The 13,218-nt window shown below is 36.0% G+C and overlaps 1 protein-coding gene across 5 annotated transcripts in view; it reads left to right on the forward strand.

The window, feature by feature from the left end:
• The window catches only part of ECHDC1 (ethylmalonyl-CoA decarboxylase 1), an 83,360-nt gene that overhangs the window by 14,121 nt on the left and 56,021 nt on the right, over positions 1 to 13,218 (forward strand). For all 5 annotated transcript variants that reach the window (XM_026504769.4, XM_048226183.2, XM_026504768.4 and 2 more), the window contains exons 2-3: positions 5,166 to 5,387; positions 6,694 to 6,836. In XM_026504769.4, coding sequence (XP_026360554.1) covers positions 5,168 to 5,387; positions 6,694 to 6,836 — 363 coding nt within the window. In that variant the 5' untranslated portion in view covers positions 5,166 to 5,167. The remainder of the gene's footprint in view (positions 1 to 5,165; positions 5,388 to 6,693; positions 6,837 to 13,218) is intronic.

Here is a 13,218-nt window from a genome sequence, read left to right on the forward strand (position 1 = left end):
AAAATTTTTTCAATCTCTTTGAAAATGTGTACATAGATTTGTACTTCTATGGGTGTACTTTTGAATGATTAGGAATGTGAAATACCTAAAAAATAAATTGAAATATCTTGAAATTAATTGAAATATTTAACATTACAATTCTATGTACTTGAGATCAAGAATGCTTTCAACAAAGGATTTGTCCTTGTCTAGTTTTGCTTTCAGTTAAAGGGTTACTAGTTTATTTGATTTTCTAGTGATGCTAGATAACTAATGACCATAATTATAGAGGTACTTCCTTTCCATAGACAGAAGAACTTTAACTCTCTTTTGGAAAAGCAGGGAACTATGCCTTTGAATCAGGCTTAAGTTTTGAGAACTGGGGCTATGCAAGGGAAAGAAATAAGGTAGATATGGGGAATAACATGCAATAATATTTGCAGGAAAATTATTTCAAATGAATCACTGTTTACAGTGATGCCAATAGCATGTGGTAATAATAGTCTACATTTAGAGATTGCCTCATTTTCTTCAGTTTTACAGTATCCTGTAATTTTCCTATCTGCCCAATAATTCTATGTAGTACCAATAAAGTACCTTTTATTGCACTAATACAGGGGGTGGGAACATCTTTAAGTTTATTCTGCATTTATTGTGTGTCATTATACATTTCTGTGTTATAATTGGATTCTTTTGTTCATTTTGAAATTTATTTCAAAAATCTTGCAATGTCTCTTGAATTAACTGAAAATATCCTTTAATGTTACAGAATTATGTTTGATAAGCATTCCTTCTAGCTTTCAAGATCTTCAAGAGGCTTTAGATACCTTAGAACCAGTTAATACCATAGAATCTATCATCTTAATTATATCATTTTCTAATCTGATAGGATTGGCGGTAGGATGGGAGAATGGTATACAAGTAAGCATATTACATGGGTTTTGGAAAAGGAGTATAAAATTGGCACCAGGTTAAGATATTAAAGGTAATTTTAAGTACTTAGATATTTTATTTTGCAACTTGTAATATTTGACTACTTTGCTAGGTTGCTTATTAGGTCTGTTTATCACCTTGACCCAGACCGGTATTACTCAGAATCCATAAGTGGGTCCTTTGTGCTTTTATTATTCTTTACTGATAGATTAATGTCAATTACTATAGCTACAGGCAAATAGTGACTTTTTTGTGGGGGGAGAAAAGGAGCATGGACATGTCTAGCTTTTTTTTGAGAGAGAGAGAGCATGAGCAAGGGAGGGGGGCTAGGGGCAGAGAGAGAATCTTTCAAGCAGACTACCTCCTCCGAACCCAGGACTCAATTCCACAACCCATGAGATCATGAGATCATGAGATCATGACCTGAGCCGAAACCAAGAGTGGGTCGCTTAACTGACTGAGCCACCCAGGTGCCCCGGTCATGTTCTGTTCTAAATAAACACTTGTCTGCTTACTTCCATGCATGTGAGCACTTCGCATCCTTTCCACTTAGTCCGCATATTTTCTTTTAAATTTCTAATCATTTTTATTCCAGAATGGGGAGACAATGCCTAGATCTATTGCAGCCTAAACTATAATAAATAGAGCCTCTTTCTCTGTTCCTCTTTTCCCATAAGTTTCAGGAATGAATTGATAAGAACCTAAAAGAATTTGCTTCTGGATAGAATCCTTGAAATCTTCACCCTGTTAGGAATAACCCCAGTAGTTGTGAAAAATAATTCTGAAAGCTGTTACATGGATGGATGAATGTCCAAGTTGAATATTGATGAGAGAGTCTAAGAACAAATTTTACTAAGTTCCAGAGTGCTAAGCTCTACCTCTAGGTTAAGTAACTTCTGGGTTCAAAGAATTTCTTATAGTTAAGGTGCTCTTGAAGTCTTTTAGGGAGTGCTTCAGAGGGCTTCTTACTTAGATTGCCAGTGGTTCAAGATCTCAGCTTTTGTGTTCAAACACTTGAAAGTTATCCTGTAAATTTTCTTTAAAATACTCAGGGGAAGCAGAAGTGCCCTTCCAGTAGGAAAGAAAGAGGATTAACTGTTAAGACCATAAGTAGTTTGATAGTAAGAATAAAGTTATGGCAGTTGAAAGCCACAGCACTTATGATAGCAACTTAGGACACCTTTTTTCTTGGAAAAATAGCATTAAGGTCTTATTCTTGGATATTGTTTTCAAAGACAACAAACAACTTACTCACTACCATTCTTTTTTGTTAAACCCTCTCCCATGTATCACAGCACATTAGGTCATACTGTATCTAATATGAATTACATTTTATTTAACTTTTTGGATGACATTTCAGGAACATCTTGGTCTCCTCCATATTGTATTCAAAGTCACCTTAATGAGGAAATTTTGAAATACTGTTTCCAAGTTCTTAAAGTATATCTGTTTAGAGGATTGCATTCCACTGTGTAATATTTTTAGATACTTACATAGTTACAAGTATTCTGCTGAAACACTTTAACAAAAAAGGTCCTTTCTAAAGTGAAAGAATTTAAAGTGGAAGGGACATCATATTGTAATCTTTAGATGACCTGTTCTCCATCTGCTTCTGATACCATTTTATAACTCACATATTAGAGATATTTCTAAAGGTATAAAACAAGCTTGTGGCATTCCATTTGGCAACCTGATTATTTATTTTCTTCATTAAGCATTTAAGTGCCTTGTTTGTGTTGAGCACTGTACTAGGCCCTAGCAACAGAGAGTATGTACCTCAGAGAACTGCTCTCAGGAAGCTTTCTGTCTGGTGAGAAGGACAAATGAAAAATAAAATTAAAATGATGTGTAAAATGTGTTAAAATGTAATCATATAATGGGATGGGATAAATAAAAGGAATAATTATCTCTGCTTAGGAAATCACTGAGGAGAAAGTTTAGGAATTTAAAGATGATTAGGTACTTATCAGGTCAGTGAGGAAGGAAAAACATTACATGGGGATGTAATAATGTAAAATAACAGGGTAAATTTGTGGAATTCTAGTTGTTTGGTGTCCATGTAGACTGTGCCTAGAGATGTTATGAGATTCAAGATACCAGTAAGGGCCCAAACAAAGTGAGCTTTGGACCTGATCCCTTTGTTAGTAGAAAGCTACTGAAAAAACCTTACATTTGGAATAACTTGATCGGATTACAGAGATAGCTTTGATTTTAAGGAGTAGTGTGAAACTAATTGGTGACATGTATGTTATGTAATGAGGTTTAAACTGTGTTGGTAGTAGAAGGAATAAAGGATGGAAAGATAAAGAAGATGACATTTTACAGGTAGGTTGCATATGGGAGATGAAGGAAGGGAAGGAGATTTGGTTTTCTGTGGCCTATAGCACTGATGATATTAGAGACAGTTAAGGAAAGGAATAAAGAAGGAGCAACAGGTTTTAGGAGAAGTATGACTTCAGGTTTCGACAACGATTTTGAGAAGCCTGTGGTACATCTAGAGGTGAGGAATAAGGAATTAGATTTCTGTTTGAGTTAGGAGTACACAGGTATAAAGTTTCTACTGGAGATGGAAATATGGGATTTGTTGTTTTATGAGTTTTAATAAAAGCTACAGGAAAATAAATAAAAGGACTCCAACAAATCAATCATAAAGAGGCAATAATAGAAAAAATGTGCAAAAAGCTTTAACAGGCACTTTAGAAAATATATGCAAATAACCAATAAGCATATGAAAATGGAGCTTGACTTCATTAGACATCATCGAAATGCAAAGTGAAACCACAATGACATACCACTCTTTCGAATGCCTAAATTGAAAAGAAAATAGAAAAAGATGTTAGCAGGTGATGGCAAGATTGTGAAACAACTAGAACATTCACTAGCTGTGGAAATACCCATTTATATTGGTACAACCATTTTGGAAAACTCTTTGGTATCTTTTCAAGTTGAACAGATGCAATAATGGGAATCCGGCTGTGGGTGGTTGTGTGTGAGAGAGAGAAAGAGAGGGAGAGAGGAAAGGAGAGAGAAAAAGAGGGGAGAGAGAGACAGGTGAATATTGATATGTAGAGTTTGCTGATATTCCTGCCATGATCAATTTCAAGCCATCAATGGTTTAAAAAACCAACTTGAAAATTCTTCAACGTTTAACAATCAGTATAAGTCAGCTGCAGCCCAACCAAATAATTCCATTTTTAGATATAGCCAACAGAAATATATCTATTAGAATAAATTGTGGTGTATTCATGTAATAAAATACAACAATGGGAGGAATAAACTATTTAGACTGTAATTACATGTAATAACCATAATGGATGTCACAAACACAGTTGAAACCAGGCACAGAAGGCTATATACTATTCAATTTGTATAAAATTCAAAAACACAAACTAATCTAGGGTATTAGAAGTCAGGGTAATTATTATCCTTATTTGGAGTTGTGATAGAGAGGACACAACAGACCTTTGAGCTTCATGGTTTTTGTTTTGTTTGTTTTCACGTTCTGTTTCTTGATCTGGGTGTTATTGACTTGAGTGTATTTACCTTGTGAAATTCATTGAGGTATAACTTATGATTTGTATACTGTTTGAATGTATGTTTTATGTCAACAAAAATACTTACAAAGGGCAAAAACCGTTATGGGCAGAAATGAGATTATCCAGGATGTATATATAAAGTGAGAAGAGAAGAGTGACAAAATGCTGGGCAACACAAGAAACCATGCACACATTCCTATTTCTTTCCCCATATTCCTCAGGGTTTCCTATGAAAGTGTTACATAAGGTAAGAATAATGCTGAGAATGAAATTTCTATTAGAGAGTAGGATTGCTCCTGTAGCATTCCTGCATAGAGACTGTTTCCAAGGGGACATTGGACTGAATTTATTCTTAGATTTTGCAGAAGTTAAAGAGTTGGAGGAAGAAGAGCTACTATCATGAGAAAGACTTGCCAGGAGGTAGGAAATGGTGCTAAATACAGAACAGCAACATTTTTCTAAACCTTCCCAGTGTATTGGATCCCAGTAAATGCACTGTAACTACATCATCATCTCTCAGTGGTATACTGAAATGGTATACTTTGTGAATTATTTGGTTTGAGAAAGAGGGAAAAGGGAAGGATTTCCATACTGACCATTTCCTCAGAGTGCTTTTACAGGTGGGGAAGTAGTGCCAATTAAACAGAAAGGTCTATTAACATATAATATTAGAAAAGCATTCATCTGGACTACTGCATGTTTCTCTCTGTTTTCCAGAAATGGCAGGAAATCTTTTGAAGACATCATCTTTGTCTGTAAGGACAAAATTACTACATCAAATGGGAGTGTCACTTTATAATACATCTCATGGCTACCATGAGGAAGAAGTAAAAAAAAAACTTCAGCAGTTTCCTGGTGGATCCATTGAGCTTCAGAAGGAAGACAGTGGCATTGGCATTCTTACTCTGAACAATCCAAGTAAAATGAATGCCTTCTCAGGTATAGAGATCTTTCTTCTGCTAAAGAATGAGACTAAATCTAAGCTGCTATCACATGATTTTAATCTCTACTCTGGTGACAGAACTATATTTCTAAAACACCTAGCACATCCTAGGGTAGGGCTACTACTTTAATTAGGTCATAATTAGCAATTAGAAAGGATAGCTGCATTAGTTACTTGTGAATCAATAACATTAACGCTTATTGTGGAACCACTTCATTGTTGGTTACTTCAGAAAATGGCAAAAAGATTAATAGTTCTTGACATCATGGGGTTTATATTCCAAAGTACTGTACGTAGTTTAATGGGGCTTATATAGTTAAGTTTTGAAACCTTGTGGTACAGATTCTTCACCAGTTTTAAACCTCTGTCATCATCTTTTTATTGGCTTCTAAAGCATTTTCTTAAGCAGAGGAAAGAGTAAACTTAATCACTGATAGCATTATGAACTTTGTGAACTTGGAAGATCACCACTGATAAGAATTATAGTCCCTGCTGTTTCCATTTTAAATTTGTCCATTATAAAGAAGCTCCAGTAGAATTTTGAAATGACACTAAGGTAAAAATTTGATCTATAAATCATAGAACTGATAGTTGGTAGGTGTCTTATTAGCAGCCTATGAAGTACTTTCATAGTATGCCTTGGTTTAGAGCATAGTTTGTCAACTGTGGAATAAGATGATGTACTATCCCTTTCCTGAATTAACATCCTATTATAATAGTTCTCATGTGAGTAGAGTTAGGAATCTTACCTTTGTTTTGAGTACCATATACCCAATAGATTGTTAAGATCTCAGTCTTCTGGGGCAGTACTATATTTGAGTTCAGAATACAGGGATAACTCTTGTTATGAGCTTGTTGATTTTATAATCCTTGTTGAGCTTGTTGACTAAGATGTGTGCTGTGTGTACTACTGTGAAGTCAGGTCTATATTTGACTTTGACCCTAAGAAATAATTTTTTCTTACCACCATACCCCTTATTCATTCCAATTTTCCTATTCCTAGAATATGTATGATATATTCTCATTTTCTACCTAACCATGTGTTTGTGTGATTTCTTAATTAAGATAGTGAGAAAGATAGAGAGATTACTAACATATTGTAAATTTCTAAAGCAGGGACTGTCAAATATACCTCTTTTGTGTATATCCCATGGTACCAACACAATAGACATTTGATAGACATTCAGTTAATATTTGTAGAATGTAGGATCTAAGAGTCCTATTTGACTCCTGATAGTTTCTAAATTATTTCTCTTTTTCCAGTATCTTATGTGCTTTCATTCCCCCTCATCTCTCTGACAGGTGTTATGATGCTACAACTTCTGGAAAAAGTGATTGAATTGGAAAATTGGACAGAGGGGAAAGGTGTCATTGTCCGTGGGGCAAAAAATACTTTCTGCTCAGGATCTGATCTGAATGCTGTGAAAGCACTAGGGACTCCAGAGGCAAGTGTTATATGAATTATGCACTAGATTCCACATGTTTATCAGCTATCTGTAGCCGAGATATTTATATTTTACATATGGTTATTATGATAGTTACTCTTTAAGATCTTTCCAAGGATCAGAGGTTTTGGTTTTCTCCTTAAGATGAGGTTACAAATAGGGTGAAATAGTGTGGGTGGGGGAGGGGAGGAAGGAAGGACAAGAAGATTCGCAATCACTAAAGCCCATTAAAACCAGCAAGAGTTTGAATTCTTTCAAGTAGAAGACCCTTAGTATCTCATGATGAGGAATTTTATATGAGGTACATATATAAAGTACCCAGCAAACCTTTGGCACATAGTAGGCTTCAACAAATGCTAACAGTTAAAACATTTGCTTCTGAATTACCCTGATAGAAAAGGAATCCTAATCATCTTCTGTTATTAGTCTCTTCCATTATTCTCCAAGGAACCTGGGATTCCACCCATATACCCTAGGCAAAAAAAAAATAACGGAAGAAAAAGGAAAAAAAAAAAGTATTCATAGCTATTTAATTATGGGGGTGGGCTCTATGTGGGTAATAATGTTTAAATGGTATTCCGTAAGTCACATTGCTCTATGTAGTATATGATCTATATTTGCATAAAATTGTGAGCAAAGCACTCTCTTTGGGTAATTTTGATAGACTTGGATTTGAATGCTGGTTTCAACACCTGAGAAAGTGATTGGGCAAATCACTTAATCTTTCTAAGTCTTACTTTCCTAATCTAGCAATGAGAATTCTGTACTTTACAGAGCTATTGTGAGGATTGAAGATAATGTATATAAAATGTATACTAGGATAGTGTCTGAAAAAGGTAACTGTTATTTTTATTTCAAAGATCTAAGTATTAATAAACATTATTATCCACAAGATGATCCATAATTTGTAGCACCACTAGACTTAAATTTGCTCTGTGTTCAAATGATTAGAGCACTAAGCTGGAGATTTCACTATATGAATTTTTGCCCAAGGTCATCTCATAATTAGCTATATGAGCTGCAAGTTATTTGATTATAATTTTTCATCTCTGGAATGATTGAATTCCTAGGCACCTTACTTTGTTCATAAAAGACACTGGATAGAAAGAATGAGATAATAGATTATTTGGGGTCTGATGTAAGTTGGGTAGGAAAATATCCGTAAAAATGTGAAAGGTTATTTTGCTTTCTTTTACTTAAAAGGTTGTTTCTGTCTCTTTAGATCATATGGCCAGGATTTTTTATTTTGTATACATGTAAAAGCTGAAAGCAGAATCATGCTGATTTCTATATACCTAAGAAAGAACTATGAATATGTGTAAAACTGAGATTTAAAATGACCTCAGAAAGGACTTTTGAGCCTCACACATGTGTGTGAGTTGCAGCTGCATGTATAAATGCATCTGCCCCTCACAGCTGAGATACTCTAAGACTTTTAACACTCAATTATGAACAGCCTTTCTCTAAGTGAAGTGTTTCTTTATCTAATACACTTACTCTTTGTTATTGCATATGTATCACTAACATTTGCTTATGTGGTGAATTTGCTTTTCTGAAGATGATGAGATAACTAGAATAGATGATGATTTTAGTAATTGGATTACAGTCCCTTCTGATTATAATAAGATACTTGAAAGTGATTATTAAATGGCTTTTTAAAAAAATATATAATTATGTTGATGTTTTTGCCAGTGTATTTTTTCAATGTTTGAAAAATACTTTATTAGTGAAAATTACCTAATATAGATAGAAGTAGACTAATACAGTGAAACCCTCATGTAGCCATAATAGCATTAATAACCATCAACACTTTATTATATTTATCAGTCCACTTTTTAAAAAATGTAGCTGGTATCTTAAGAAGTTGGTTTCATTTTGGTATTTTTTGTTTTATGAGTAGAAAAAGAGCTCCAACTGTCCCTATTAGGCAGTTAATCCTGGGTTGAAAAAGGTTGAGGCAGGGAGATAGATTAGCATAACATACACATTAGCCCTGAAAAGTTATGGGACAGAGAAAAGAATAAGGTGGGAAAAAAATCTAATGTGTTAACCCAATTACGAGAGTTGGATCTGATGCCACAGATGTTCTATAGCCTTTCAGAAGGCAGAAATCATCAAAATCCAATTATAATCTTCAGGATATGGGAAAACAAACCTACTTATTCTGTGGTGAATGGGTATAATTTCTCGAGGAAAAGTCTGGCATTTTAGAAACCTTTATACTCTTAATCTAGCTTAAAGGTAAATATTTTCCTTTGCTCCCTGACCTTTCAGTTACTTTTCTGCCAATTTGTTGTCCTTATTTCTCTGTTGCTTAAATTTCTGCAGTGATCTCAAAGTGCTCATCTTTCTTCTTTGCTTTTGCTACTACTGTTGTTCAGTTGTAGCCTCATTAATTTATAGACAAATTATTCTAATTTTCTCTAAACCCTCCCATGTATTTTGAGGAAATTAATAAATCCATACAATAAGCACTTAGGGGAAAAAAAGAGAAAGGCTTATTTATGGTTCTAGGATAAGATACTTTTATAGGCTGAGCATTTTTCCACTTAGGATAAATGTGGCTTAGAGTAAATAAGATGTTAACAGTTCCTTTTGGCACTTTGGTGGAACATTGTGCTTCCCATCTTTGTTAGACAAGCAAAAGCTGGAGGAGTAGGTTTGGGCCTCAGGGTATCATTTAGCTGGATGAAAATATCACTGTCTGCAGCAGCTCTTAAAGCCTTCTTTTTGTTACTTTCCAGTTTCCAGCCTTTATTCATCAGAGCAGCTCTAGCTTTTCGTTGGTTCCTTTTTTTCAACTTATTATATCACAAGCTGGGTTTTATCTCTCATTGGCTTTTTTTCTTCTTACAGACCAGGAAAGGGCCTGAGCATTTAACCATTTTTGGCCCAATGGCTTTGGGGGACAAATCTAATCTTTTTTCTCCCAAGGTCATGTCGACTACTACAGTGTAATCTCTACTTTACGATACATTTAAAGCCAAAGCATATTCTTTATCCAATTGTCAATACTATTACTGATACTAATAATAACAGTGCTACAAAGACAGCATGGTACTGGCACAAAAACAGACACATAGACCAATGGAACAGAATAGAGAGCCCAGAAATGGACCCTCGGCTCTTTGGGCAACTAATATTTGATAAAGCAGGAAAAAACATCCGGTGGGAAAAAGACAGTCTCTTCAATAAATGGTGCTGGGAAAATTGGACAGCTACATGCAAGAGAATGAAACTTGACCACTATCTCACACCATACACAAAAATAAACTCCAAATGGATGAAAGACCTCGATGTGAGACAGGAATCCATCAAAATTCTAGAGGAGAACATAGGCAACAACCTCTACGACATCGGCCAAAGCAACCTTTTTCATGACACATCCCCAAAGGCAAGAGAAACAAAAGATAAAATGAATTTATGGGACTTCATCAAGATTAAAAGTTTCTACACAGCCAAGGAAACAGTCAGAAAAACTAAGAGGCAGCCCACGGAACGGGAGAATATATTTGCAAATGACACTACAGATAAAGGACTGGTATCCAAGATCTACAAAGAACTTCTGAAACTCAATACACGAGAAACAAATAAACAAATCAAAAAATGGGCAGAAGATATGAACAGACACTTTTCCAATGAAGACATACAAATGGCTAACAGACACATGAAAAAATGTTCAAAATCATTAGCCATCAAGGAAATTCAAATCAAAACCACACTGAGATACCACCTTACGCCAGTTAGAATGGCAAAAATAGACAAGGCAAGAAACAACAATTGTTGGAGAGGATGTGGAGAAAGGGGATCCCTCCTACATTGTTGGTGGGAATGCAAGTTGGTACAGCCACTCTGGAAAACAGTGTGGAGGTCCCTTAAAAAGTTAAAAATTGAGCTACCCTATGATCCAGCCATTGCACTACTGGGTATTTACCCCAAAGATACAGACGTAGTGAAGAGAAGGGCCATATGCACCCCAATGTTCATAGCAGCAATGTCCACAATAGCTAAATCGTGGAAGGAGCCGAGATGCCCTTCAACAGATGACTGGATTAAGAAGTTGTGGTCCATATATACGATGGAATATTACTCAGCTATCAGAAAGAACGAGTTCTCAACATTTGCTACAACATGGACGGCACTGGAGGAGATAATGCTAAGTGAAATAAGTCAAGCAGAGAAAGACAACTATCATATGATTTCTCTCATCTATGGAACATAAGAACTAGGATGATCAGTAGGGGAAGAAAGGGATAAAGAAAGGGGGGGTAATCAGAAGGAGGAATGAAACATGAGAGACTATGGACTATGAGAAACAAACTGAGGACTTCAGAGGGGAGGGGGGTGGGGGAATGGGATAGACCGGTGATGGGTAGTAAAGAGGGCACGTATTGCATGGTGCACTGGGTGTTATACAGAACTAATGAATCATTGAGCCTTACATCGGAAACCGGGGATGTACTGTATGGTGACTAACATAATATAATAAAAAATCATTAAAAAAAAAAAACAGTGCTAGATAACATTTCTTGCTCTATTACTATATATCAGGCACTAAGTTCTTTACATGTCAGATTTATTAACTCATTACTAACTACCCTAATGAGATAGGTACCATTATTATAGGTGAGGAGACTGAAGAACAGAGAGGTTAGGTATCATGCCCAAAGCCAAACTCTAGCTAGTAAGTAGTAGAGCCCAGATTCAACCTAGGCATTTTAGGTCTAGAGTCTATATTGTTAACCATTGTTCTATACTGCTTTTAAACATTTTTAGTGTGACTTATCTTTTGAATGAGAATTATGACAGTATACAGTCTAATACATGCTTCACTTTCATTTCTGCCAATTCTAGATGCTTCTGCCAGAATTTTAAAACTCTAAATCTAGTATAATAGAAAATAGGCCTATTAAAATTAATTTATTGAGATAATTTAACAGGCTTTATTGCACAAAGTTTTTAGGATTTTATTTATTTTCAAGAGAGAGAGTGAGCACTGCAGGAGGAGGGACAGAGGGAGAGGAGAGAGAGAATCTTAAGCAGATTCCCTGCTGAGCACAGAGCCTGATGTAGGACTCCATCTCAAGACCCATGAAATCATGACCTGAGCCAAAAATCACGAGTTGGCTGCTCAACTGACTGAGCCACCCAGGCGCCCCTATTGCATAGATTTTAATAGAATATAAATCAGTCTAGTTTTAAACCTTCTAGCTCTTTGTGCTTGTGTTAATTTTCTTACCAATTTATAATATAGAATGACCTTTGTGATAAAGGCTTTCAGTTATGAAATTTATATTTAATTTATGTTGGTTGTTACCTTTCATTTACTGCATTTGTTTTCTAGAATAACATAGTTTTCCATTTAAAATTCATCTGATTCAGTTTACTTCAAAATCAAATATATGCAAAACATTTTATTAGCTTCTGAGGACAAAGAAGGCATTTTGTCAACCTCAAAAGGCTTATTGTGTAAACTTAGCAAATGCCATCTTCCCTTCTCCTCTATAAAGCATTTCCAACTACGTTGACCCAATTGAAATGAATTGCTTCTTATTTGGTACTTTTCTGTTTGTTTAAGCATTTCTTAAAATGCTTTGTATAATATAATGTACTTTGATGCAATATAGTTAGGAAATGCATTCCTAGTTAGGAAATAAGGCTGTTGTCATAATCTAAGTATGAGTAACAAGTCTGAGCTAGCGCAGCAGCAGTGCAAACAGAAAAAGAAGGGATTTATATTGGAAATATTTCAGAGGACATACTTGGTAACTAATTGTGGGTGAACTGTAAAGTGGAAGAATCCAAGAAAATACCAAAATTCTGAGCCTATTGACCAGCAGACCTTTTTTTTTTTTTAAACTCAAAACTCACATTTATATGATCTTTTACAGAGTATCTAGGTACATTTTCATCTTTCCAAACATCCTTTAAGTCAAATAGAACAAGTGTTTTTGGTGGAGGGGAGTTAAGATGGCAGAGGAGTAGGGGACCCTTTTTTCAGCCAGTCCCCTGAGTCGAGCTGGATAGGTACTAGACCAGCCTGAACATCCACGGAATCAGCCTGAGACGCAGGAAGATACATCTGGATCTCTACAAATGAACATCTCCAGCGCTCAGTATTGAGGTACGAAGTGGGGAGCCGTGAAACCACGCACAGATATCGGAAGATAAATGGAAGGGGGAGGGAGCCGCCACGTTCGGGCGCCGGGAAGCGGTAGCCACCTGCATGGGGGAGCAGGCAGACTCGCGGACCAGCACCCTTGAGAGAGCAGACTGAGACCGTGAGCCGGGAGCGCGCGCCACCAGACTTCTCACGGAACTCCGGAGCTCCGGTGCGCTCACTGGATCCAGACTGAGACCAGGAGCTCCGGGAGCGCGCAGG

This window comes from Ursus arctos, unplaced genomic scaffold (genome assembly GCF_023065955.2).
Source record: "Ursus arctos isolate Adak ecotype North America unplaced genomic scaffold, UrsArc2.0 scaffold_13, whole genome shotgun sequence".
Taxonomy (NCBI): domain Eukaryota; kingdom Metazoa; phylum Chordata; class Mammalia; order Carnivora; family Ursidae; genus Ursus; species Ursus arctos.